Raw genomic sequence first — 27,551 nt, forward strand, 5'->3', positions numbered from 1 at the left:
TCTGTAATTAACTCCTTCAGCTTATAAATAAGGAAATTGAGACTCACACAGCTTGTGGGACATATGTTTCCTATTAGTCCAGGGATCTTTCTATTATACCACATTTCCTCTAAAACTTTTGTCTTGCTGATTTTATTCCTATACTAAGAATCCTGGAATTATTTTTTTCTTCCTTCTTTCTGTGAAGAAATATTCCTCCATGGAATTCTAATATCCTTCTAATAGTTGCCCATATTAGATAAAAGATCTCCATCTCTTTACAATTAGTACCTAAGGCAGTTTATGACAGTAACTATATTGCTCAACTACATATGAATCCTGTCTACATACTACAGAAGATAAAAATTTTTTTTTTTGAAGATAAAAATTTGAATAAAATATTTGCTACCTTCTATGAGCTCTTATGTAAAGTTCTACAACCATAAAGTTCTACAATTAATTATATATAAAATGCGGAAGAAGGTATGAAAACCACAGGAAGAAATTTAAAAGCTATGAAGGTTTGAGGGGAAGGATATAAAGTATAACTGCATTGAAAAATAGCACTTTGAACTAGATCCAATAGTCTGATAGGAAGTAATCTAGGCAGAGGAAAGTAAGTCTGGATAAATGCCAAAAAATAGGAAAGAGCAGGGTATGTTTGAGGAATAGTAGTAAGTCTGATATGGGATATGTTATGGGAATGTTTAGTAGGAGAGAATAGAAGGGTCAATCAAAAAAAAAAAAAAAAGAGGGGTCAATCAGAGTTAGTACATAGATAGTGTGCCTTTCCAGAGGCAAATTTCTACTAAGAAATAACAATGTTCCCCTCATCTTTCTATTGCTCTTGCTAGTCTCCTGGATGTCACCCAACAGAAGGAATTCCAACGGCTATGGTTTTTTTTTTTTCAGTGTTTTGTGCCAGGCACTGTGCTAAATGGCTTATGTGCTTTTCCACATTTGTTCATTTTAACAATCTCAGGTTACAGAAGATAATTTCACGCCCATTTTAGAGATAATGGTACCAAAGCTTTGAAAGATGAAATAACCTGCCCATGACCATGCACTTTGTAAATGACAGACACAATTGGAACGTGGATCTCTCAGGTTCCAGAGCCCACGCTGTTAGCCATTTTGCTCCTCAAAGCTGTTGTTGCCTCCAGGAGCTGATAGAATGATTTGGTCCTAAGTGTGAAATTCATTTCAAGTAACCATAATTCTTATCTACTTAATTAACATAGAGTAAAAGTCAACAGGCCAGTTTACTTATCTTGGTTCTTCTACTGATTTAATGTTAAAGCATCTTTGACCTCAATTTTACTTATCTGTAAAATAGGAGTAGTAACACATATCATCTACTCATATTACTGAACAGTTTACAGATAATTATTTCAATGTCGATGAGCTGCTTCAAGGTTCTTTGAAGTTTCCTCGCTATTTCTCTCTTCATCTGCAACGCAAGGATAATAACCCTACCACATAGCAGTTTTGAGTATTAAATAACGTAAAGTATGTAAAGAACCTAAAGTAGTCCCTGCTTTCTAGTAATTGCTCAATAAATGGCCGCTATTATTAATAGTAGTGTTGATACAGATTCCCAAAGATGCAGGATGTTCTTTATCTTTTTAGTAACTGACAATATAGTGCAATACACTACCTAGATCATTTATGTAATTTAAAGGATAATATCATTTCAGAAATACTTCCATCTTATAAGACTTATAAGTCTTATAAGTAGGAAAAATAATACCTTGAATATACTACCTTAAACTTTTTTTTTTAAAGACTTTATTTTTTATTGATTTATGAGAGACACACAGAGAGAAGCAGAGACATAGGCAAAGGGAGGGGCAGGCTCCCTGCAAGGAACCTGATGCAGGACTCAATCCCAGGACCCCAGGATCATGCCCCAAGCCAGAGGCAGATGCTCAATTACTGAGCCACCAAGGCATCCCTACCTTAAACTTAAGTGAATTTTTAACCCATACTCAAACAAGTTTCACTAATAGAGGAATATTAAAATGTGTGTGTATGTATGTGTGTAAACAAATATATATGCATGCTTTTGGTGCCAGATTTAAATAATTTGTCTTCATTATTATCTCTCCATTTATTTCTTGAAGCTTCTATTCAATCATTTAAATAAACCCAGTGTTCTAATTTTTCACCCCTTATAGTTTGGAATTTGATCAAATTTGATACACTTTTATTTATTTTTTAAAGGTAATATACTTTTTTGGCTAATATATTTTTAATTTTTTTACTTTAATTCCAGCATAGTTAACATACAGTGTCAGATTAGTTTCAGGTGTATAATATAGTGATACAGCAGTTCTGTACATCATTACTCAGTGCTCAAGTGCTCATCATGATAAATGTACTCTTAATCCCCTTCACCGGTTTCAACCATCTCCCTACTAGCCTCCCCTCTAATATCCTTTATTTTATTAATTTTTTAAAAGTTATTTATCCTCTCATGAAAAATCTGCACTATCACCACAGATAAAGTCCCTGCAGAATCTTTATTCCTTCTGTTGTCCAATCTCCAGCTCACCATTAGATACTTAATTTCTTTTTGCCAGCACCAACATTGGCTTTTGCAGACTCCCTGACATTTTTCATTCTGTTCTTGTGTTCTTTGGGCCATTTTCTTGAGATCTTTTTCTTCTCATATGGGCCATGTCTTATAAGTCTTGTGTTTGGGTTCATTTTTCTTTGCGTCATCCACAGAATCATAAATCATCTCAAAGCCAGTTGTCTTGCCACCACCAAAATTGGGTAGGAATCCAAACACAAAGATAACATATGGAATGGTTTTATATACTTTGGCTAGTTTTTGCAAATTTCTGCCTTAGGTGCTGTTGCCTTTCCAGGGTGAAGAATATCAAGGATCATTTTTTCAGCTGAAGTAGTTGGTTTGTCATGAATTTCCTGGTCCAGATAGTTACTGTGTCATTCATGATGGCAGCCAAGTTTCAAGCAGCTAGGGAGGAAAAAATGATACGCTTTATTTTAAATGAGTACCATCAGTTAAAGTTTTTAAAGTTTAAGACTCTTGTTTTTTATTTAAATTTGTCATTCCTCAATATGTCCATTTAGTTTAAAACATTTCTCAAATGTAATTTCTGGGAGAAAAAAATCTAGAAAATTAGTTTTGAAAATAATTTTAAGTCAATACCTTCCATCCATAGTTATAATCAGGAGAAAGCTTTATTACCCCAGAATTAATGTGTTTTTAAAACCATAATGTAACTTAAGAGATTAACGTAGTTACAGGAAACAAAGAACTCTTCAGGTATGCTGTTTTCAGAGGAAACTCATTTTAACTACTTCAGTTTGGCTAACTTTGTTCCCTAGTTAGCAAATAACTCTTCTATAACTCAGTCTTGCTTTACATTTCCTGAAGATGAATTGGCCAGAACTAAGTTACATAAATCCTGTTGAAGGAATACAAATTAATAATAGCAAATGTGGAGTGTCTTTTCTTAATACTATAGTCTCCAAAAATTGTCTGACTAGTGTCGTTCTGTAGATAATTACCATGAAAATGAAAGGGAGATTGTTTTGTTAAACTTGATTTTGTTTATATGTGTACAGACGGATCAACTTTCCCATAACAGTGAACAAAAGCCTGATCGAAGCCAAGCTATTCGAGACCGATTAAGAGGAAAAGGATTACCAACAGGTAAGAGTATATTTATAGGAAAATTTTAAGCTCTAACTTTATTGCATTGTTTCTTTTATGAAATTGTTTTTATCTGGCTTGGAATTCTGATAATTGTGACCATAATTAGGACATAAGTATGCAAAGTGGAGACAGGAAACAGATAGGAACACTAACTATATTAATATATAAATCCATTAAAATTATGCAACAAACATTACTAAGAACTCCCACAGTAAATCATTTCCTATCCAATATTGGTATTATAGCAATAGTATCATTTTTTTACTTTATCATCTTTATCATGGAATTTTATATTAAAAATACATTTTAAAGCAAGGTGAAACAAACCTAAATTATGAACATAAACACTACTGAAGCAAAGTTTCAGAAAGCAACGCTATTTTTGCTGCATTCTTTTTTCTTTTCTAGTTCATTTTTTAAATGGGAATCGCAACCCCCTAAGCTGATTTTATGACTTGTAGTTATCAAATACTATCTTAGATTATAAGATACTTAGTCAATAGAAATTGATGAAGAGTGGTTTTACTGTTTGCTAATAGCATTAGATAATTATGGATCCTATAAAATTAATTTTTTTAGAAAATGATTAGAAATCCCAAACAGGTAAAATGAAAGCAGAAAAAATAAAATTTTACATGAAAATTGATTTTTCAGTGTTAAATTTCAAGCTTGGCTTGTTTATAAAATGTACTTTTTAAAAATTGTCTTTGTTCGCTTTACTTCTCAAGCAATATTGATAATTAGGTTAATCTAAACATTAATAAAAATATTTTATAGGTGAGTATTTTATTGTCTTAAATCTTGGCTGGGCAAAGTAAATGTAAACATTGCATAAATATATTCTAATAAAACGTTTTAACTGAAAATGCTCCGATTAAAAAGCTAAAATGCGTAACTTTTTAATTTAATCAGACAATCAGGGCACAGCTACCTTATTTAAAGCCTATGAGAAACTCTCATTGTGGAAAGTAAATAGACATTTGATTATCTGGACCAGATGTTTTGCAGAATTCAGAATTCTTGTATTGAGGAGGAAAAATGTGCCCAAAGCAAGTGTACTGCTTATCTTGAGAAGTCAAAGAAAAGCAATAAAATTGTTTCTGTTGGAGTGATTCTGTAATGGTTTAGTTAAGTGTCTGTTTGAAACATCCATTTTACTTATGGTGAATTAGGACTATTTTTCTGGAAAAGTACTTTACCTTTCATTGTCATCGATATAATTAATTTATTTCTGGTTATATAAAGTTCCTTTTCTAATATATGTATTATTAATTTATGCATGGGTCAAAAAAAACCCAAAGACAGACTTTCACTTAGTTTTCTCAGTGCTTTGATGGCAATTTGAAGAGTATGTTTAACCCTTTCTTGTATTTCTTACTATATTTATGCTTCCATATTTATATATAAATACACCATCTTGTAGGTAAAAGTCTTTCCCTTTATTTTAAAACTTGCAGGATTTGAGGTATGATATAGTGTGAACCTTAGTGCCAAGATAAGCAACATTTTGTTAATCCTTCAGAATTTCAGACTCCTCTTTTAGAATTGAATAATAATAGAAAATTATAGTTAAATGTCAATAGCAAGCTAAGAGAGTCTTTTTCAAGGAGACATAATGAGCATTTTAATAAGTGAATGTTAGATTTTAATGATTTCTGTTTCTCTTATTTTACATTTTTCTAGCTTTTCCCTCCCTTCCAGTAGTGTTTATGTTCATAATCCCTCTCCTTCTCTTGCTCTCTTTCCTTCTCCATTCCTATCTCCCTTCTTTATATCTCTTTCCTGTTCTTTAATTTTTTCTGGAATTCTCTTCTATCACCTTCTACTATTATTAAATGGCCATGTTGTGGAATTGAAGTTGATTTGCTTATTTGTTATTTATTGAGTTAGTAACTATAGTATATTATTATTAATTTTTATTTTTTTAAGATTTTATTATTTTTTTCATGAGAAGCCCAGAATGAGAGAGAGAGAGGCAGAGACATAGGCAGAGGGAGAAGCAGGCTCCATTCAGGAAGCCCAGTGCAGGACTCAATCCTGGGACTCTGGGATCATGCCCTGAGCCAAAGGCAGGCACTCAACTGCTGAGCCACCCAGGCGTCCCTATTACTAATTTTTAAATGTAGTTTGTTTTTTTTTCTAAAAATAATAAATGTTCCTATATATATGAGACTCCCATTTTATCCCTATTCATCATAAATGCTATAGAAAGAAAGAAGATTGCTCTGCCATATTTAGTTTATCAAATTTTATAAAGATTCAAGTGTTAACATAGTTTAGATTATATTACTTACAACCATTCAAAGTCTTATTGTTACATATACATACTATTTTAGTAGTAGCAATTAGCGATTGAACTGAATCAATACCTAGTCCTTAATGTACTTTAGATAGCAGGTTATTTTGTCATTTACATATATACATATATTTTTTAATAAAAGTATATACAAAGTCAAGCTTCCTGGACATCGATACTAGGGAGAGGGATGTATTATAATACATTTATAATATAATTTTAATGGTTCCATAAAGAAATATATGAGATTCTATGATTTATTTTTTTTAGATAACCTATTTTAAACATTAAGTTGTATGCAAAGTAAAAAGAAAAACTGTAATTCACCATCTTGGCTCATATTATTAGACTATTTCATTACTTTAACAACAAATATATCAAGTTTTAGACCAAATTATTAATGCTTTTCATTTGTGATTTTGTTTTTATAATATTAAGAAATATCTAATCCTATTGTCTTAATAGCTCTTTAGAATTCTTATGATGAATAGACTGCCCAAATGCAGATGATCTAGGGCTGACTGTAGTGACTTCAAAAATTTAACAGAAATCTTTAAATGGACTGTCCATTGATTTTATGATTGTATAGTCATATCCATTTATTGGAGAATTAAGTCTCCTTGATATCTAAACTCAAGAGAATTTGTAAGAAATTATAATCTGTAATCAAGATAAACCAAATTTTGTTTATGTTTACATTTTGAGTAGGATTAGAGGTCCTTATACTTAATGAAACAATAGCCTTTTTGAGATTAAATGTAATATAAGAGGGTTCTTCAGTTCTTAGCCATTACTTTCCATGGTAGTACTGCTCAAGGACTGTCTTAATTTACCTTTGACAAATATGTAAAACCACATCTCAAAGACAGAATCAATGTAACGTAATGATTATAGCCATCATCAGACAAGCAATTAGCAGCAAATAGTCAATGGCATATACTAATATAATGTAAAACCTTAAGATTAAAAAAATTACCTTGTGCAGAAAAAACATTCTTCTAGGACACCAGTGTTACTTTTGAGCATCTCCAGTTCTTAACTGTCAGTAGTCACTTGCAACAAAGAGCCTTGATTTACTGCATCAGGACTAAAGTATTCTATTTGATGCAGACCAACCTGTGAAACCTTTCTGTAGTGATAGTTTTAGTTTATTAGGCTCCTGGCTGTAGTTTTCAATAAAGAAAACGTCTAAATGGGCAGTGAGATACAGAATTAGTTTAAAAGAAGTAAGCAATTTTAGGGATAATGCCTTGTAAGTGATTTGATTGTTCAACTGAAACTTAACAATAACATTTTTTTATCTATGAGTAAATTACATTAAAATGTCTCTCCTCAAAAAATAAAAGTCTCTCCTCATATCTTACCTTTCAGATCTGTTACAAAAGCTAAGGCCTAAACTAGTGGGCTGTCAGCCCCCATTTTGTTATTTTATACTGCCAGTGTATAAATCAAACATTTCCTGCCAAGCTTAAGGTGGAAACCTACACCATGATCAGATCAGCATGATAGTGCTTTAGAACTTGGGCATATTGACAATATCACATTTCTTTTTTATGTACTTGAACACACTTGTGAGGACGGATGGGAATCAGGGAGCCTTTTTAAATACTGAAATGTCATTTTGAAGTTAGCTTCTAAGATATGCTTAAATTTCTTGAGTCTTGTGTGGGGGAAAGGTGAATGATGATATCTAAGGATGATGTTAATCATATAGAACAAGTATAGTTAAAACAGTGTACTTTAGGAGGGAGATTTTTTATTCAACTTAAATAAATGGAATATTTTCTATTTTAAAGACTTTTTATGTTCTTAAAATCTTTTATTTTGGGGATCCCTGAGTGGCTCAGAGGTTTAGCGCCGCCTGCAGCCCAGGGCATGATCCTGGAGACCTGGGATCGAGTCCCACGTCCAGCTCCCTGCTGGAGCCTGCTTCTCCCTCTGCCTGTGTCTCTGCCTCGTTCTCTCTCTCTCTCCCCTGAATAAAATGGATAAAATCTTTTATTTCTTTTTCTCCCTTTTAGTTTGTTTTGTTTTGTTTTGCCTGTAAGCTATGTATTCTCCAAAAGGAATATGTTTATGGTTTCATTTTATATTTGAATGCTCATAATTGTATAAAATCTAATGCTGTTTGTAAGTTCTCTCTGAACTCTGAGCCTTTTCAAGAGATGGAAAATCCACCTATAGTTACCCTTTATCCTGTTTTGGATAATTTGATTTTTTAAATTATAAAACTAGAACTTTTATAACTGTATAACTTAGAATTTTGTAACTCTTTTGATTTCTGGTTTCATGATTTCCTCTCAAAAGAACTTTTGAATTCCCCCTTGCTAGATAATTAAAAGCTGAGGGAAATAAAGCAGAAACAAAGAAGAGCGGAATTTAGAATTTTATGTTGCCCTTGTTCAGAAGAACTCATGATAGTTCATTGGATGTTCATTTCTCTTGCCATCTTTAAGAAGAACATATAACAAGTTATATCCAGTTTTGTAGATGAAGGAAATAAGAAACATGGAAATTAAGTGGCTTGCCCAAGCTCTTGGTTTGAATTTGATAAAGCTAGAATTAAAACCCAGGTGTGTTTTGATAGTAATCTTTCTGATAGATTAACTACCTACATTGACTTTAAAAAGGTTTCAAAAAGTTATGCAATCAATCTATTCTACACACATTGTTTTGGAATGTCTTTAATCAGGAAATAGAAATACAAAAACAGGTAAGACATGGTTTCTTGTGTTATTGTTCCAGTTGGAGGTGGAGTGAGGAAATGAGTGGGAGTGATGAGAGATATCTACTATAATGGATAATTTTAATATAGTGAAAGAATGTCCTAAGAGAGGGCCAGTGTGCTCTAGGAGTATAGTGGAAAGAGCTAGTAACTCTCCCAGGATAGGGAAATATTAAAGAAGTTTCCACCTGAAATCTTTTAAGAGTAGCTCCAATGGCATTGCCTTCAGAAATAACATTAACTTCCTATGATCAAACTGGGTAGTGAACACACCTATTAAATGTACTTATGATTGCAGTTCTGTTTATTGCCTGTTAAATAAAATCGTTATAATAGTCAAGCACATGTTTAGAAAGATTTGGAGAGCAGTTGAAGAAATTGCATTTTACCTAGTCTCAAAGTTAGTAAGTAAGTAGCACTGTTGTTAACAATGTACATGGTTTTTACTGGTCTAGCGGACTGTGCACCTCATGAGCCTAAAATTCCAGGTCTTTCCTCATTTAAAGGGCCAGATTCTATATTTGAACTCTCATTTTTAGGTCCCAGATTAGTGAAATTTTTCCCCTAGTGCTTTAGCAATATTAGGCAACCATAATATGATATGTGATGCTATATATATATTCTATCCACTTGTGAAGTATTCATCATGCAATTACATATCTAGTTGTATAGTTGAAGATAAGTGAGTATCATTGACCTGACAAAATGCATTGAGATTCCTGCCAGTTAGGAATATGTGATTTGAAAATGGTGTGTTTGTACCAGCCCAAATCCATCTCTTTTTTTTACCTAGATAAAGGTATGTCTCCTTTTTCACCCAAAAAGCAAACAAAAGCAGTCCTAGCCTCTGAGACCCACTGGAGAAACCACTTAGCTCCAAATATATCTTTCCTGTCACTTCCTTTTTCTTCTTTCAAGAGGTGATCCACACTCAGTTTCTCCTTTTAATACTTTTGTGGCTTATAGCTCTTACAATTTTACTTTAGACCATCTCTAACAGGTATATACAAATTACTTTGAACCTGTTTCACACCTCCATAATTTGTTGCCCATTTTCCTCAGGAGTATTAATCCGTCCCCCACCCCGTCTTTCTTTTTCACTCCTCTTCCTACTTTCCCATTCCTTTGTTTTATTGGCTACCAGAAGAGACCTTATTATGGTCAAAATCATCTTTTACAAATAATGTTCATGAGACTTTAAGTTGGCTATCATAATGTGATTTTCAGGCATGTAGAGCATATTGAGCCATAGTTAAATTTGGCATATTTTGTAGAAGCAGAGTATAAAGGGAATGCAAACTTTTAAATGAATTATTTTCATTATAATTTTGTACTACCTTACAGAATTTTAAAATGTTAACGTTCTGTACTTTTTTTTTTTTTTAACTTTCTGGACTTTTAGTACTTAGAAACTGAAATATTTTTATATCTACTCGTTTGCATACAGACAGAAACCTAGCATTTAGTTATCCAAGAGGCACCTTATTAGCAATTAGTTTTAAGACTCATATGGCTGGTGAGAAGTTTTAAAACTCACATGGCTGCTAAGAAGTTTTAAGATTCATATGGCTCTTTTAGGATGCCATAGCCCACCAATACATTGTTAGTAAATACTAATGACCTGCAAGAAAATGATAAATCTGTTAGAAATGGGATAGACTCATCATACACTTGGAAAGTGATTACTTCAATAGTGGTCAGGGTAGAAGAAGTCCTATTTAAGATAAAAGTGTAGAATAAGAAACAACTAACCATGAGAAAGGTCTAGACCATTCAAAGCTTAGAAGACAGTATGTACAGAGATCCTCACATATAAGAGCTTTACAGGAAAACCTGTGGCCTGAAAAGAATAAAAGAATTGGAGATGAGACTTTAAAAAATTTAAATGACAGATCTAAAAGGAGTCTTGATTTTATTTTGAGCGTAATAGTATGCTTTTGAGACTTTTTGAAAAGGGTGGTGGCATCATGGAATTTATTTTTTGAGAAGATAACTCTGGCTGCTGACTATAGAGAGTGGTTGGATGAAGAAATAAGTAGGGAGGCCTATCCAGAAGCTGTTGCAGTTTTCTAGTCAATTGATAATGTTAACTGGAAATAGGATGATGCCGGTGAAAACAGAAATAATCACATGGAATAAAATATATTTGAGAAGTTAAATAGCCAACACTTCTGATGAATTTGATACTGGCAGTAAGGATGATGAAGGATTTCAGGATGGTGCCCATATTTGTTTTGAGCAATCATTTGGATAGTGATGCCATGTATTGAAATTAGAAAGATTGGGGTTGAATGGACATCTCTAAATATGGGAAACAAAAAATAGTATTAAGCATGTTAAGTTTGAGGTGCTTCTAAGATATACTAATAGAAGTCTCGATCATTGGGGAGCCCGGGTGGCTCAATGGTTTAGCACCGCCTTCAGCCCAGGGCGTGATCCTGGAGACCCAGGATCGAGTCCCATGTCAGGCTCCCTGCATGGAGCCTGTTTTTCCCTCTGCCTGTGTCTCTGCCTCTCCCTCTCTCTCTCTGTGTGTCTCTCATGGATAAATAAATAAAATCTTTATTAAAAAAAAGTCTCAATCATAGAAGATTGGAGCTCCCAGAAGACATTGGTACCAAGAATATAAATTTGGGAGTTAAGAGTATGTAGATAATTATTTAAAGCCTTGTTAGTAGATGAAATTATATAAGAAAAGAGTGAAAAGGTTCTAAAACTGATACCTGAGGAAATCGAACATTTGGATATCTAATAGAGGAGGAAAAAGCAATGACTCAGAATGAGCAGTCTAAGATGTAGGAGAAAACCAGTCTTGTAAAGAGAGGAAAGTGCTTCATTAAGTAAGTGTCATCACCATCAGTTGTTGCTGAGAGGTAAGTTGTGAATGTAAAACATCTATTGGATTTGGCAATATGGAGGTCATTAGTTTTACATAATAATAGTTGCCAAAGTATGGAGGAGTTGGAAGTTTACTAATGTGAGTAGAATCTGAATGGGAAATAAGAAATTGGAGACAGCAGGAGCACAGAGATTTGTGGTAACAGGGGAGAGGTTTTGTTTAATTTGCTTTTTATTAAAGAGATATTAAAGCATGTTTGTATACTAATGGGAATGACTCAATAGAAAAGGGGATTAATTAAGATAGACGGCAGAAGTTAACCAAAGTAAAATCTCTGATAACCTAGAAGAAGAAGGGGATTGAACATATATTGGGAATCAGCCTTCAACTGGTAGAAAATGTCATCTTTTGAAGCAAGGGAAAAGATTGGCAGACACAGGTAGATGTATAGAATTAGCCATGGGAAAATGAAAAAGCACTCTTCTGACATTCTGTTTTCTTGATGGAATATGAAGCAAGATCATCAGAAAAGAGAAGAGGGAATTAATGTGGGAAATTTGAAGAATGAGGAAAAGTGAAGCCTTGTGCAGAGTGAATGAAATTACTATTAACACATTGACATTGAGTGTCCAAGGTGTTTGATTATGAATTTATGATGTTGCCAAAATTCTCAGTTTTTAAATTTTTCTCTAAGTTTTGGCTACTTGTTGGTAGTCAAGCAGTAAAAGAAGGCAGATTGAGTTCATCTATGATTGTATGATCCTTAGGTCCTTTCAGCTCTTATCTTTCACCTAATGTATTCTCTGTTCTCTATTTTTAAATAAAATTTTAAATTAATGAGTTTCAATATGTGGTTTAAGAATGTAATTTACTCCTAAAATACTATAACATAGATGTGTTTATCAGTTTTAAATTATCTTACATTAGAGGCTAAAGTCTATGACAATCTATATTTAGATGTGGTGTGATATATTCTCAGTCTTCTTTATATGACATGCCCCCAAATATTGGTGTTATCCGTATTTGCACTTAAGTGGATCCGTGTTCAGGGAAAGATGAGTTGCAAAAAAAGCAAAATGTTTGAATCCAATTCTCCGGTGAGCAGTTATTTGTTGACCACTCTGAAATGAATTCACTTTTCTAAGATTATTAAGGTGAAATGTGGAGTCACAGAATTAAAGCCTATAGCTGTCACCCTGAAGAGGAAATTGACTTATTCAGATGAATTGCTAAGCAATTTATTATTCCTATGAAAGTTTTAGTCATTATTTTATACTGTATACATAGCAAATAAGCTATCAAAGAGGGATCACAGAAGGTCACACAGGAAATCTTCAATGTTTATGGGCTTTTGCATTAGTAACTCGAAGGTATTTTTCTACATTTCTTTTTTTATAGGGGAGATATATGATTTTTTGTGTTACTGATGCTAGGATTCCAAAAATGAATTACTGGTTGGATATTTTTGCTGTGTCTCGATGCATTTACAGACTGGTGCCATAAAAAAATTAGAATGACTTACTGTTTTTACTGTATCAACATCAAAGACTAAAGAATAAAATAATTGGTACTTTATTCCAATTGACAAATATTGATGCTTTATGTTCAAGAGAAAAAACTATTTTAGGACATGATGGTCTGCCATGGAAAAATTAAGTTTCTTACATAATTTAAACAATCAAATTATCTGTATTTCAAACAATTAAATTTTCTGAAATCGTTTCTAATCATAATAAAAGTTTGATACTTATGAATTCCAAATGCTATAATCCTTTTTCATCTGTAATATAGCAAGAATTCTTTTTTCTTCTTTAAAAATATTTAAATGACTAGAAAATACCAACACAGCATTTCTTTTCACTTTCACTATCACTACCATTCCCTTTCATCTCTGATCCTTCATTAGGAAAATTTAGGAGATTACCAGCACTTCCACTGTCAATAGTAAGGTTACATTCCAATTATTTTCTAAAAATTCTATGCATACATGATAGATTCTTATCATTCCAGGAAGAAGCGCTACTTCTGATGTACTAGACATACACAAGTCTCCATTCTCTCATCAGACCTTTCTTAACAAAGGGCTTAGTAAATCAATGGGATTTCTGTCCATCAGAGATACACAAGATGAGGAAGATTATTTCAAGGACATTTCATCAGATAATAATTCTGGACATGAAGATTCTGAAAATGCCTCTTCCCCTTACCAGTTCAAAACTAGTGGCCCAGAAAAAAGAACTATCCCTGGCATTGATGTGCTTCCTAAGAAGAAGATTTGGGCTTCATCCATGGATTTGCTTTGCACAGCTGACAGAGACTTTTCTGGGGAAACTGGTGGATTCCGACAGTATCTTCCTGAGACAGTAACAGTACGGACTTCAACTACCCCTAGGAAAAAGGAAGCAAGATACTCAGATGGAAGCATAGCCTTGGATATCTTTGGCCCTCAGAAAGTAGATCCAATGTTTCATGCCCGAGAATTGCCAACTTCCTCAGCAATATCAAGTGCTTTGGACCGAATTCGAGAGAGACAAAAGAAACTTCAGGTTCTGAGAGAAGCCATGAATGTAGAAGGTTAGTAATTTTGTATGTGTTTGAGAGAGAATTTAATTGAAATATTTGAAATTGTGATTTGAAATAAAGAAGGGTTATTAAACCATTCCACAAGTCTTATTTCCACTGCCAAACCTTTATACCCAGGTTAGTCTCTTCTCTGTCAGTTTCTGTCCTCCTTTCCACCAAAACCCTAATCAAACTCCAATGCTCCCACAAAGTCATCTTTAGTAAGTCTCCCAGTCCAGGCACTTCTATAACCCTTCAATATTTTGCATATTCTTAGATTGTAAGCTTCTCAGGGCAGGAGCCATGTTTTCTACTTCTCCACAGTACCGTCTATCTTGCACACTCGTAAGAGGCTTCCCTAAAGGACTGGAAATAAGAGGCAGTTATTCAAAATCAGCAATTCTAGGGAGGCAGAGTAGCCTGGTGATAATGCATTGGTTCCCAAACCACCAACTTCAAAAAACAAACTTAGGGACACAACTCTTGGTGACCATAAATTGTTTCATCTGGAATGAAGTTTAAATCTATATTTTAAAAGTTATGGTATTTAGATTTATAGATTTATAGTCAGCCTAGGTTTGAATTATTTACTGCATCAATAGTAAGTAATCCTTAGTTCAGCAACTGGGCTTAATCCCTCCAAGTGCAATTTATCACATCTGTAAAATATGCTTGACAAAAATAGGTTAAATAATGTAAAGTGATTGGCCAATCAAATTATTATAATATTAGTATGAGGTGCACTGATAAACAACTTTATCAATGATAAATTCTTATTTGCAGGGCAGAGCTCTGGTTCAAAATTCCTGATTGACACACAAACTTCAATATATTGAGTAGAGTAAAATGTGTTAGATATGGACAGAGGCTATTTTTTAACATAAATAAATGGAAAAGATAACAAAATTAGAGTTATCAACCTAATCCTCTACATTTTTGAAGTTTAAAGTTTTGTTATCTCCCTTTGCCTCATAGACAAACTTTGGGACATAGCTGAAAGGAAACTTTAAGGTGTTTCTAGTTCAAAAAGTATAGTGGCATAATCAAGGGATAATCAATTCATCTTTAAGGCCATTCATTGTTCCAGTGAAGTATTTTTGATTATATAAGATTACCTTTAAAGTGTTCTGCTGGAGGTTTGTTCTGTTACTTAAGCATAGCTCTGGACTAAACATATTCAACATACTCTACACATCGTGCTTTACTTCTAGTAAAAGAAGCTTTCCTTCTTTTTTTTCCAATTGCAAATTAGTGATGAATTTGAAATTATAAAGGAAATTATCAAACTCTTAACTGATTATACAGGCATATATATGTGCATTTAAAGAAAACATTAGACAATTGTTTATAATCTTGATTATAAACTTTCAAGGGCAGAAAATAACTTAGAAAATTGTTTTATGCATAGTTTTACTGTTTAACTCTGACCAGTAAGCTTTTAGAGTTGTAGCAGAAAAGATATTTTCTGTAGCTTAGTCTTCTCTTTCAGAAATTGTACTTCATGATTATCTAATATTGCACAACAGCTAACATATGAATAATAACTTAGCCTAATCATCTTATGACATACCCTCATAGAGATGTTTATGTGAAGAATTCTTCCCCATTGTGCAAAACAAATAAACCCTTAATTATTCAAATAGATAAAACCATGATAGTCTCAGAGTATAAATAGTGAAGCTTTATACTGATGTAGATGACTATTTCTAAATTTAAGAAATTGAATATTTTCTTAACAAATGAATATTAAAAATTAAATCATAATGTCTAATGTTCTTTTGTGTTTTAAAAGATTATTTACTTAGTATCTGGTAAATTAATTGTAATCTGGATTAGTGAAGTCTGAGAAAAGTGTTTTTCTTACACTTGAACCTTGGTTTCAGAGTTAAACAGTAGAGAAACCAAACACTAATGGAAGTATATTTAATGTGTTAAATTATACTACAATAATCTGACATATTTTGTTTAAATAGGTGATTTTTGACTACCTATAAAATGAGTATTAAGCCAAATTATGTCCTAGTTTACATATGAGCCAGTTATCTTGTCAGGGAATGTGTGCAGGCACATGTATTAAAGAAACTCAAATAGACCAACTTGTTTACAACTTGTTCCCAAATATGCATATATATCTACAAAGATGATGTATAATGTTATTGACCCTTATTTATTAACAAGAGTAACTTGCTACAAAACCTAACTTCCAAATTTAGAAATTTTATATTCATTACAAGAGATACAAGAAAAGAAGAAAGGGAAAAGATTTCTTTTTAAAAATAAAATACGCTTTGAATTGTTTGATACAGGACCATTTTTATCCTGAAATCTTTCTTTGCTATTGAACAATTTTGAAAAGCATTTGTTCTCACAAAGAACCTACCCATTTTCTCCCAGAATGTATTTTATAACCAATTTAAAGAGATACCTTGAAAATGTTGGTATATTATGGAAATGCTTACACCATCTTAAATAAACTCCATTATTATATAGTAACTCGTAAGTAGTAATAAATTATATTTGCTTTAGACTAAAAGTATTCTTCAAAAAGAATGTTTGATGTTTGGAATTCAGAAGTGATAATTCTTAGTTATTTAGTTGAGTAATTGGTTGGTTTTATCCTGTGCATTTTCTAAAAGTGAGATAATTTCTGTTAGCTGTTCAAACATAACTGCAGATTACTAATATTAAGATTTTAGCTAATATACAAAGAAGAAAAAAGAATAGAAAACAATACAAATCCCATTTATTTCATTTAATTCTCATGAAAAGTAGGCTCCACAGATGCTTTTTATATGTGAGAAATCAAGCAGAACAGCGGCTGTTGCTAATGTACACATTTCTTTTTAAATATTCTTGTTTTAAGCCATTTAAAAATATTAATAGTTCTCTGTACAATTTTTGTGATCTTTAAGTCTGGTAGTTGCTACTGGCTATCAGTAATTACATAATTAGAAGATGTCTTATAGTACATACCCCTGAGTTAGTGAAGTTAATAACTTATCCAAGATTGCATAACTAGTTAATGATAGAGTTTCCATCATTATGGGAGACTGTGGACTTCCATCTAGATTTCAGAGCTCCAGTTTAAGAATTTCCAACTGTGTGTAACTTCCGAATTTTTAAAAACGGTATGTTCCTGTTCATTGGATTAATACAGCAATTGGAAGAAAAGTAACTCCAATTTTGGTCTGTCCTTTTAAGCATGCAAGGAGGCTCATTGAACTAATAGGAAATACAGTTTTCTTCAACTAGATGTATAACCCTTTCCTTAATCCATCCTCTTGAAAGGAGCCTTTACCTAAATCATTTCTATAGCATCTCCTTAGCTAACAACATCAACCAGCCAACTAGCAGAGGGGAGACCAGAGTTGGTACTGGAAGGAATCTGGATACTAAAACCAAAGTTTTCGTTTTCAAAAGCCAAGAGTAGACTAGTTTGCCAAAGGAGATACATAATTCATAATTCAGAACAGTTGTATTTAGAATCCAGATCTCTTGAAATTCAGAGTAAGGTTTTTTCCACTCTGCCATTCTGATTTCAAGCAGAAACCAGATACATGTCAGATACATTGTTTGGAAATTTTTTTACTGGCTGAAAGGTTGGCTATTCAACTAACCACCTAATAAACCCCTTAAGTCTCTTCCTAATAAAATTATATAATTTTTAATACAGTAAAATGAGATAGCATAATTTTTTTAAAAAGGCTAAATGAGGGGATCCCTGGATGGCTCAGCGTTTAGTGCCTGCCTCCAGTCCAGGGCATGGTCCTGGAGTCCCGGGATCGAGTCGGACATCAGGCTCCCTGCGTGGAGCCTGCTTCTCTCTCTGCCTGTGTCTCTGCCCCTCTCTTTTTGTCTCTCATGAATTAATAAAATCTTTAAAAAAAAAAAAAAAAAGGCTGAATGAGGCACTTTTGGTTCTTTCTGCAGCAAACCACACTGGATAGGGATTAAGATGGAGCTCTGTGGTGTCACATGCTCTATTGTGGTAGATAGTATTTTAATGGGCTTTCCTATACTAGGATTTTGTAAGGCAATGATCCAGTAGCCAATGAAATAAGATCATAAATTATCAAAAAGCAATGAATGGTTGCCTTTGAGTGCTCCTATTTCCTTGAGAACAAAAGGAACAGAAAAGGAACAGAAAAGACCCTGAGAAAGTTGAAGTTTAAAACTTACAATATAAGATCATTTATATAATTATTGAATTAATATTTAATCTTTCAGAAAGTTCCCTACATACAAAAAGCAGTAAGGAAGGGGCAGACAGAAACAGTAACAGGTTTATCCATGAAAACTAGTTTTAAACTTTGATGGGACTCTCTTTCTTGGCTTTATTCTTTTCATTTTACGTTTTTCACCTTCGTATAGGACTGTCTTAGTCTACTCTTCCTCTTTCTTCTTTGTTCCTAGTATCTTTTTTCCACTCTGTACTCCCATCTCAAAATCTGACAAATTGTCTGTTTTCTAACAGAAGTTTCTGTCACCATTTCTCTTGTATGTAATTACCACATACTCCCTATCTAACATTGCCATGTGGATTGACAGCACGTTCCTGATTATGAGAGATTGACTTGGAACCAGTACTGTGAATATAGTCTGAACAGTACTCCACACCCTGGGTGGGGATAGCAGTTTGCTTCCAATAGTCAAAACTCCTCTGCATTCTGTATAAATACTAGAAGAGAATATGAAGGGCAGCCCGGGTGGCTCAGCAGTTTAGCGCCACCTTCGGCTCAGGGCCTGATCCTGGAGACCCGGGATCGAGTCCCACGTCGGGCTCCCTGCATGGAGCCTGCTTCTCCCTCTGCCTGTGTCTCTGCCTCTCTCTGTGTTTGTGTGTGTCTCTGCCTTTCTCTCTCTCTTTGTCTTTCATGAATAAATAAATAAAATCTTTAAAAAAAAGAAGGGAATATGAAAAGCAGATATAATTAAATTGTTCAAAAGTGACTACAGTTAAATATTGAAATTATAAATCAATCTACTTCAATCTTAAGTATTGTTTAAAGAAAACAATATTGTGACCTCTGGTCTAGCCTAGTTTTGCTGTTCTGTGACTGTCTTGAGAATACAGGTTAAACTTTGTGTTGTGCAACTAGAATATGTAAACACTAAAGTATGTGAGCCTGCTTTTATTATTGAGGCATCTTAATGTTTCCATTTTCATGAGAAGGTTGGATTTCTTACATTTTTAGAGTTGCATTTCAGAAAAACAAGGGGATGGGTTTATAAATACTACAGTTCACCATGTAGGATACTTCTAGTGATGATATAGAGAGAGAAATTTTTCTTCAAAACTTATCTCTCTCTTAAAATCCAAAACTGGGGTGCCTGGGTGGCTCAGTCAGGTAAGCCTCCAATTCTTGATTCGGTTCAGGTCATGATCTCAGTATCCTAAGATCGAGCCCCTTGTTGGCTCTGTGTGGACGTGGAGCCTGCTTTTCTTTCTCTCCCTCTCCCTCTGCCCCCCACCTCATTCGAGTGCACTCTCCCTCTCTCTAAAATAAATAAATAAATCTTTAAAAAAAAAAAAAAAAAAAAAAGCTTTCAGACATAGCCATGTTCAGGAAGCTTTGTCTCACCTTCCAGTTTAGGGTGATGGCCCATTTTTCATTGAAATTATTTGTTTTAAGTAGCTTGTTTCTCCTCCTATAAACATCAGAAATTTGGCATGGTCTCATTCATAGCTGTTTCCTTAGTATCTACCACTATACCCTACATGATACTCAATAAGTATTAATCTAAACTGAGTATTGCAATGTAGCTATTAATATTCAGTATTTGGTAAGTGCTATTTCAGATATGTGATTCAACAATATTTTCTAATGAATTCTGTGCAGTGAGGAGAAATCCCACCTCCTTTTCCAACTCTAAGAGAAGTCATAACCTAACCAACCAACAGCAAATGCGGTCAATTTCCTTTAGAGATCTGTACTGTTTGAATGCTTTAGAAGGGGTAATGAAGTCATAATAATGCAGGATCCTGGAGGATTCTAGAGTTGCATAGCCAGCCCAGATGCAAGACACAGCCTAGATTGGTGGCTGCTACATTACACAAAACTGTTGTAGATCAAGAGAACTGGAGACTTCATTTTTTTTTTTTTTTTGCTATTCCTACTCTGCACAAATTTTATGTCTGTAAAGTAATTTACAGTTCACAGAGCATTTCTGCACATATCTTTCCTCAATTACATGTATTTATACTTGAACAAGTTCTGTTCCTCCTGATTAAAAATTTTATCGATCTCAAGGGATTTTAGAATATGTTCTATTTATGGATCATGTAGCATGGTATAACATAGAATATAGTGGACTCTGTTGAACGTATAAAAGGTATAATCTTTAATCTCTAAAAAGTAATCCCCTCAAAAGAAAGCACAGAGAAAAATACTTAATACATGAAAACATAATATTATTTTTGTTTCTCTGGTTTATTTGAAAATTGAAATATTTCATTAGGGCCATAACCTTAAAAATGCAAAGTTTAAAAACTTTTTATGGTTATTTAGTTCCTGATGTTGTAGTTGTCTGAGTCTTACTTTCTGCATGTCACTTGTCTGAGCTTGAATATGGGTCACTTGTAAATGATGTTTTTAGATTATAGTTTGTGCTAGCTTAAATTCATTTTAATGTGAAGATTGTAGATTTGAACGTTTCCTCTGAAATAGCTTTATGTAAGCTCAGAATATCGTGTAAATCTTCACAATATCCTGAATATTAAAAGTATAGTGTTCATGATCGCATACTATAACTTTATATGTTTAAAGTGGTGTGAGAGGGGGTGCCTGGGTAGCTCAATTGGTTAAGCGTCTGCCTTCAGCTCAGGTCATGATCTCAGGGTCCTGGAATCAAGCTCCACATCAGGCTCTCTGCCCAGCAGGGAGTCTGCTTCTCCCTTTCCCTTTGCTCCTCCCCCTACTCATATTCTCTCTCTCTCTTTCCCAAATAAATACAATCTTAAAAAAAATAAAAATAAATCTTTTAAAAAAGAAACAGAGAAAGAGGGAACACTTCCTGTTAAGTACAATGCCAGCATTACCATATGTCAAAACCAGACAAAGATATTATGGGAAAAGAAAACTACAAATATCTCACACGAACAGCAGCATTCATAAAACTTTGTAGTATACAATAAATACTTGGGAGCATTTCATTATTTAAAAAAATAGTCTGACATTTTATAATTAAAATAACAATCACTAGGTTTGAATGATTTAGGAGATGGATATGTGAGATGGATATTGTTCTCTCTGTTTTTGTGTCTGTGTAGAAGTCTTCATAATAATTTTTCTTTTTTAATCACTTAGTTAATACCACATTCCTGAGATCTGGACCAAATCAAAAGTGCTTATATTATGCACAGAAAACACATCTGTGGTACCTGGATCCTTCAAAAATAAAAGTTGTCAATAATGTTAAGACACCTCATGAATAATTAGAGATTACCCTTCTTCTGCATACCAGAACAGAGGATAAAAGCTGCTCTGCAACTAGTTAGTGTCTACTGGATGCTTTTCAGTAGGTCATCTTAGAAAGCCAGGCAATGTTCCTATCAGATCATTTGATCTATAAGCATAAAATATGGCTCTCCGTATATACCAATGTGAGATACACTCTTGGTAAAGGACACATTTGTAATAATTTTATGTTTGTAGTGAATTTCATAATAATTCGTGAAATGGTTAAATTTATTATTCAGAAGTGGAAAGCCCATACTTAAAAAGGCTAGCCTTTGTAAACATGACTGAGTAGTAAATATTGCCTGGGAACTTTAATCTGACCATGCCATTGCATGAAAGGAACATGGCTAACATCATTTTAAAAGATACAATCCAGAAAATAAGAAGCTTACAACAGAGAGTCCTACACTTTAATTAACATAGACTCCACAGTGTTTGAAGAAAAAAACAAAATCTTCTCCTCTCCTTGGTAGTGCTGCAAAGCTAGTCATCCCGTCCACATTTCTGGAGTGCCAGTGCCCCATTACTATAAAGCAATAAAGCATCATAAGTCAGTGCCCTTCCTCCCCCCAGGTGTGGTCCTGAGAACATTTATAGACCAACAGTTCATCAAGGGAAAATGATTTATTTTGCTTTTAAGAGGGGATAATCAATATTACATTAATTTGTCTGACAGAAGGGACCCAAGAATTAGAAAAAAGGAAAGGGAACATGGACACATGAAATAATATAAGAACAATTATGAAGCGCCACCGAAGAATGGAAATTCAACTTAAAATGTATTTACTGCCTTACAGCCACTTGGCAGAAATAGTTATGAAACAGTAAATTCATTCAGTGTGGGGTGTAAAGTTGTCATTGCATGGCTTAACATCCAAGTAACTGAAGTTCTCTGTCTACCAAAAAGGATCATTGCAACTTCGTACTTTTCTTTGTAGGGTAAAAACCATATTGCCTCTGTACATTTGAGTCCTTGTTGGTTTTATTTACTCTTCTATACCTTTCGATGCCAGGTGTGTAATTCGTTCAAGTTACCTTAGGGAAATCCTTCAAAAATTTAATATGGCAGTTCTATAACAACATAAAAAACTTTTCCAGTGCCTCCTGGAAAATAGCAGCTGGTCTTAAGTAACCATTTAACTGTTCATTAAATTTAAATACAATTAGGAAAAAAACATTCTTTGAGGTCTTCTAAAATCTTCCCAAATCACACTTCTCTTAAACCAGAGGAATTTTTAAGAAATTATCTTATTTACCATGAGACTTCCTTGTGGTAGAATGGAATCGTTTTTTAAAAAGTACTAGTAAATATTTGGACTCTCAATCCCAAAACTCCACTAATTACGGCATTATTTCACACTCATGTTCAGTGTGTACAAAACTGAACCAAGTAGGGGTATCATGCCTACTTCTCCAGGTAACTATGGGCAACTTCCTCTCCGTCAAGTCCATGGCCATTTTTCCTTTTACTCCTCTTTTCTTTATTTAAAGCTTTGTCTCAGCATGACCTCCTAATTCTTCCAGGCCATCATTTCCATCCTGGTTCTACAAGCCTGGTTCCTATGGTGCCATTTGACTATTTCATTCATTTATTCATCCCTTTTTCTTTTAACAATCTCTACTGAACACCCTGCAGTGCAAGGAATTATTCATTTTGTGATGTTCCTGTTCTCAAGTTTGCAAACTAGTAAAAAAGAATCCCTCACATATATCCATTGTATGTTATTGTACATCCCAGGTCTCCCCACTCAGTTCTATGTGTTTCCCATGGTTTTCTTTCTCTAGTGCCAAGAAAAAGCCAAAAAAAAATCTGATTGGTTCCAATGAAATTCATGCATTCTAGCCTAATCTAAACTCTCAAAACTTTCATGTGGTTTTTACTGAATCTTATCACATTGTTCATAGCAGAATTTCCTTACTCTTCTCAAGCTCCCGGCCACTGGATCCCAGGAAGTGACACACTTTTTCTTACCAGAAGTAGACAACTTCTGATATGAGTATCTTGGGATTCCTTCTGTATTTTCACTTTTTCCCTTGTCCATCATTTCTTTCTCTTAAGAAGAAAAAGTTCTTCCTCTTTGCTGAAATGCCCATTCATGTGTTTTGGGTTATTTTTTTCATCCCATTTCCTTCACATTTTTTCATCAATTGTCCCCACCATCATTTGCAACTTCAGTCTCTCTCAATCTGTAGGCTTATTATCTACTGACAAAGATCATGTCCAGACATTCCACTCTGCCACAAAGATTCAGATAACTCATTCCGTCTATATTTTTATGTTGAATTTTTAAAGTTCTATTTAAATGTTTGTGTTTTTGTATGTTTTGGGGAGTGGATGGAGAGAGGTCTGTAGTTTTCATCAAATTCTAACAAATGAATCTGTGACTCCACAATACGAAGGGCCACTGTTATAAATGTAGTCAGAGACCAGGTTATTAAAGGCTTTGAATACCAAGCTAACAAGTTTTTAAATTGTATTTTGAAGACTTTAAGAAATAATAGTAAGATGCTCAGATTTTCATTTCTGAAAAGTTCACTCTGTAATGTGAATTATAATACGAAATGAGCAAGACTGCAGAAGGAGGAATCTAGGACACATGGTATAATCCAGACATGAGATGAATAGTGATCTATGCTCATTAGTATGAAGAAGAGAGGATGAATTAGGAACATTTAGAATTTTTATCTTAATGTTGTCCTGCCTACCTCATATAGAGCACACATTGCAGAACCCCACACAGCCCCCACCACCACTCCCAATGCTTATTCATCTCATTCTGGTGGATCTAAACACTGTCTTGAATTTAGTATTTTGTGCTTAATACATTTTAAATTATTGAGCTTGGTACTATGTCTTTGGATTTTCTATCCCTTTTAGCATGTAAAACAATTTTACATAGTGCATTCAAAAACTGCTTAATAATGATACTTACATAGCTCTGTTCTAAGAGCTTTTCATATATTAACTCATCTAATGTTCACAGCAAACCTACCAGGTGTGCACTATTATTATACCCCCTTTCCAACTGAAGAGGATGAGTCACGGGAAGGTTCAGTTACCTTCCTAAAGTGTCACACACCTGGCAAGTAGTGAGCTGAGATTCAAACCCAGGTAATCTGGTGTCAGAGTCCAGGTTCTTAACCAGTATGCCAAACTGCCTCAAAACTAGAGTCACATCATTTGAATACCATCCAGCAATTGCTAAATTTAAAGCAATATATAAAATGTTCTAATCTCATAAGAGTAAATGTAACATTTTATTTTATTTATGTGGAACAATTAAGGGATTTGTTTTCTAATGTGTTTGTTTTAATCCTTTTAGAACCAATTCGAAGATATAAAACCTACCACAGTGATATCTTTAGTACCTCCAGTGAAAGTCCATCTATTATTTCCTCTGAATCAGATTTCCGACAAGGTGAGAGGCATCTGAATAACCAAACTGTTTTTAAGAAACAATGAATGTTCTTTTTCAGCAATGTTGAGATATAAGGCATCAAAAGAATAAATCTGTATAAAATTTGAAAATTATAAAAAGCTGCTGGTTACTCATTTTGACAGTATTATAGGAGCTTAAACAGCAATGTAGTCATTTTCATAATAGGAAATAATTCATTATCTTTCAAAATAACAGACTTATTGGTGAAGAGTTTAATGATATGTCATTAATTTAGTGATATGAATATGATTTATAAAATTCTCCTTAATGTATCTGCTAAATGTTTGAGTTTTAAGTAAGGTTACTTCATATTTTTATCACCTATGCCATTATTTATTTTTCCATTCCTTTTTTCATTCTTTAATTAGTACAAAAAAGTGAAGCTTCCAAGAGGTTTGAATCCAACAGTGGTCTCCCAGGGGTAGATGAAAGCACAAGTCAAGACCAGTCACAGAGACCAAGGTAAGCGATATGAAAAAAATAGTAATAATGTATTTCCAGCAACAGGTGGTTTTTTTTTTTTTATTATTAGAATCAAGGAGAATTATCCTCTTTTCTCTATTTTCTCAATTTTCCTTTCTTTTGCCCTCTTTAAATTATTCGGAATTCATTTAATTATGTGAAAGACATGTAGGAGTTTGAGTTTGAGTTTGAGCTTATTGGAATCTTTTAAAATTAGAATCGGCACCAGGGTTGCCTAGATGGCTTAGTCAGTTAAGCATCTGCCTTCACTCCAGGCCATGATCCCATGTGGGGCTTACATTGGGCTTTGCTCCTCCCTCTTGCTCTGTGTCCTCCCCCCCTACTCATGTTCTCTCTCTTTCTCTCAAATAAATAAATAAAATCTTTTAAAAAAGAAAGATTTGGCTCTGATAATTTATAGTTTGTGCTTGAAATTAAAATTGTCAATATGAAGATAAAATAACTTATTAACAGGAAGTTCTAAACGGATGGCATTAAGCATGTGAAAAGATAGTAAGCCTTGATTTCTAAAAGAATATTTTCTTTTTTGAAGGTTGAACAGGCTCAACAAGCAGGTTTTCAGGGTGTGTTATTTGTTGAATGGATAATGAGTGGGTTACTACTAAGTAACCTATTATGTAAAAAGTTAATTATTCGCTACGTATTTACTAGCTAAAAGAAGTTATCTTGTATCTTTTTAAAGCCCTATTTGGACTGTTTCAAATTCATTTTCATACTGAAATACTCAGCTTTCTTATAAGCTCTTAGATATTATTCTTGTGCTATGCTTAAGATGGTGGTATTATAGCTATATTTTGATGTATTTTGTTTAAACTGAAATGTGTCAAATCAATACAGAATATTTTCATGTGTAGGCTTTTCATGTGTGCACAGGTCCCTTACATGAATTAAAGCATATTGTTAATGTTATACATTAATTTGAAATTTGTAATTGCTGTTAGAACAAGAGGTTGCTTCAGAATTTACTCCTAAACTATGGAAATCTTTCTAATTTGATACCGTAGTTCATTTAGTTCAAGTGTCACCATATACAAAAGAATCATTTGGAGATTAACAAAAACTTGCCCCGTAGCTAATTAATTCTGGCAGACACTGTTTCACACCTGTAAACTATGAATAGACCAGGTAACCCTAGGCATGTAATTAAAACAGACAATTTATCTAGGGTTTAGACTCCCAAGTAATTGAATACAGTACACTAAAGTTATTCCTTTTAATATTGCAGTTTTTATTAAATTTTTATCTTTTCTCCCTTATGCATTTTAAAATAGTACATGATACTTTCCTTTGAGGAAAGTTCTACTATTCATTTATCTAAAACAGTATTATATTTACATAATAGAATTTTGTATAACTAGGATCCCATTGTGATGATAACCCTGATTTGGTAATTTTGAACAAAGAGGTAAGAAAGAATGAGGATAGGTTTATATTTGATATTATACAGTTTTCTTAAAGACACAAAAGCATTTTGGGATTAACAGCAATAAGAAGCAAATACTGAAATGCACTAAGCTCTGTGGTGAACTGAAAGTATTCTTATAAATTCAATTTAGAGAAAATTTATATAAATAGCATGATACTCTTTTGCTTGATGAACAGCATAAGTAAAGTAACAACTGAAGAATTATTGGTCTTATGTATTAAAAATTGATTTTTATGGTTCATTTGTTAGTTATTTAAAAACATTCCTTCAAATAAAATTAAATCATTTTGTGAGTCTTATTTCAATTTTCTTGGTAAGTTACTTTAAAAATTATGAGAGAATCTTTGTTTCAACTGTTTCTAGGTTTTATTTTTAGGAGATACTAAATTTTTTTTTTTTTTTTTACTCCAATGGTTGGGATTTTTAATTTTATTTAAATTCAATTAATTAACATATAATGTATTACTAGTTTCAGAGGTGGAGGTCAGACATTAAAGCCACTTTAGCTCATCAAATCATGTTCTAATGATAAACTATCTTTTATTTCACACTTTGAGAGAAAATAAACTTAATGTGGCATTCATAGCATCTCTATTAGATAGACCTACATTAAAAAAATTTTTCAAGAAGTAGATTGATAAGTCTGTGTATAT

The 27,551-nt window shown here is 33.3% G+C and overlaps 1 protein-coding gene across 13 annotated transcripts in view; it reads left to right on the top strand.

The window, feature by feature from the left end:
• PTPN13 (protein tyrosine phosphatase non-receptor type 13) overlaps positions 1 to 27,551 on the top strand; it is a 203,475-nt gene that overhangs the window by 92,647 nt on the left and 83,277 nt on the right. For 12 of the 13 annotated variants that reach the window (XM_072810058.1, XM_072810060.1, XM_072810068.1 and 9 more), the window contains exons 6-9: positions 3,577 to 3,664; positions 13,538 to 14,101; positions 24,873 to 24,968; positions 25,358 to 25,451. In XM_072810058.1, the coding sequence (XP_072666159.1) occupies positions 3,577 to 3,664; positions 13,538 to 14,101; positions 24,873 to 24,968; positions 25,358 to 25,451 (842 nt within the window). The remainder of the gene's footprint in view (positions 1 to 3,576; positions 3,665 to 13,537; positions 14,102 to 24,872; positions 24,969 to 25,357; positions 25,452 to 27,551) is intronic. The other variant, XM_072810069.1, reaches the window with a different exon arrangement.

The sequence above is a fragment of the Canis lupus genome, chromosome 33 (genome assembly GCF_048164855.1).
Source record: "Canis lupus baileyi chromosome 33, mCanLup2.hap1, whole genome shotgun sequence".
NCBI classification, from domain to species: domain Eukaryota; kingdom Metazoa; phylum Chordata; class Mammalia; order Carnivora; family Canidae; genus Canis; species Canis lupus.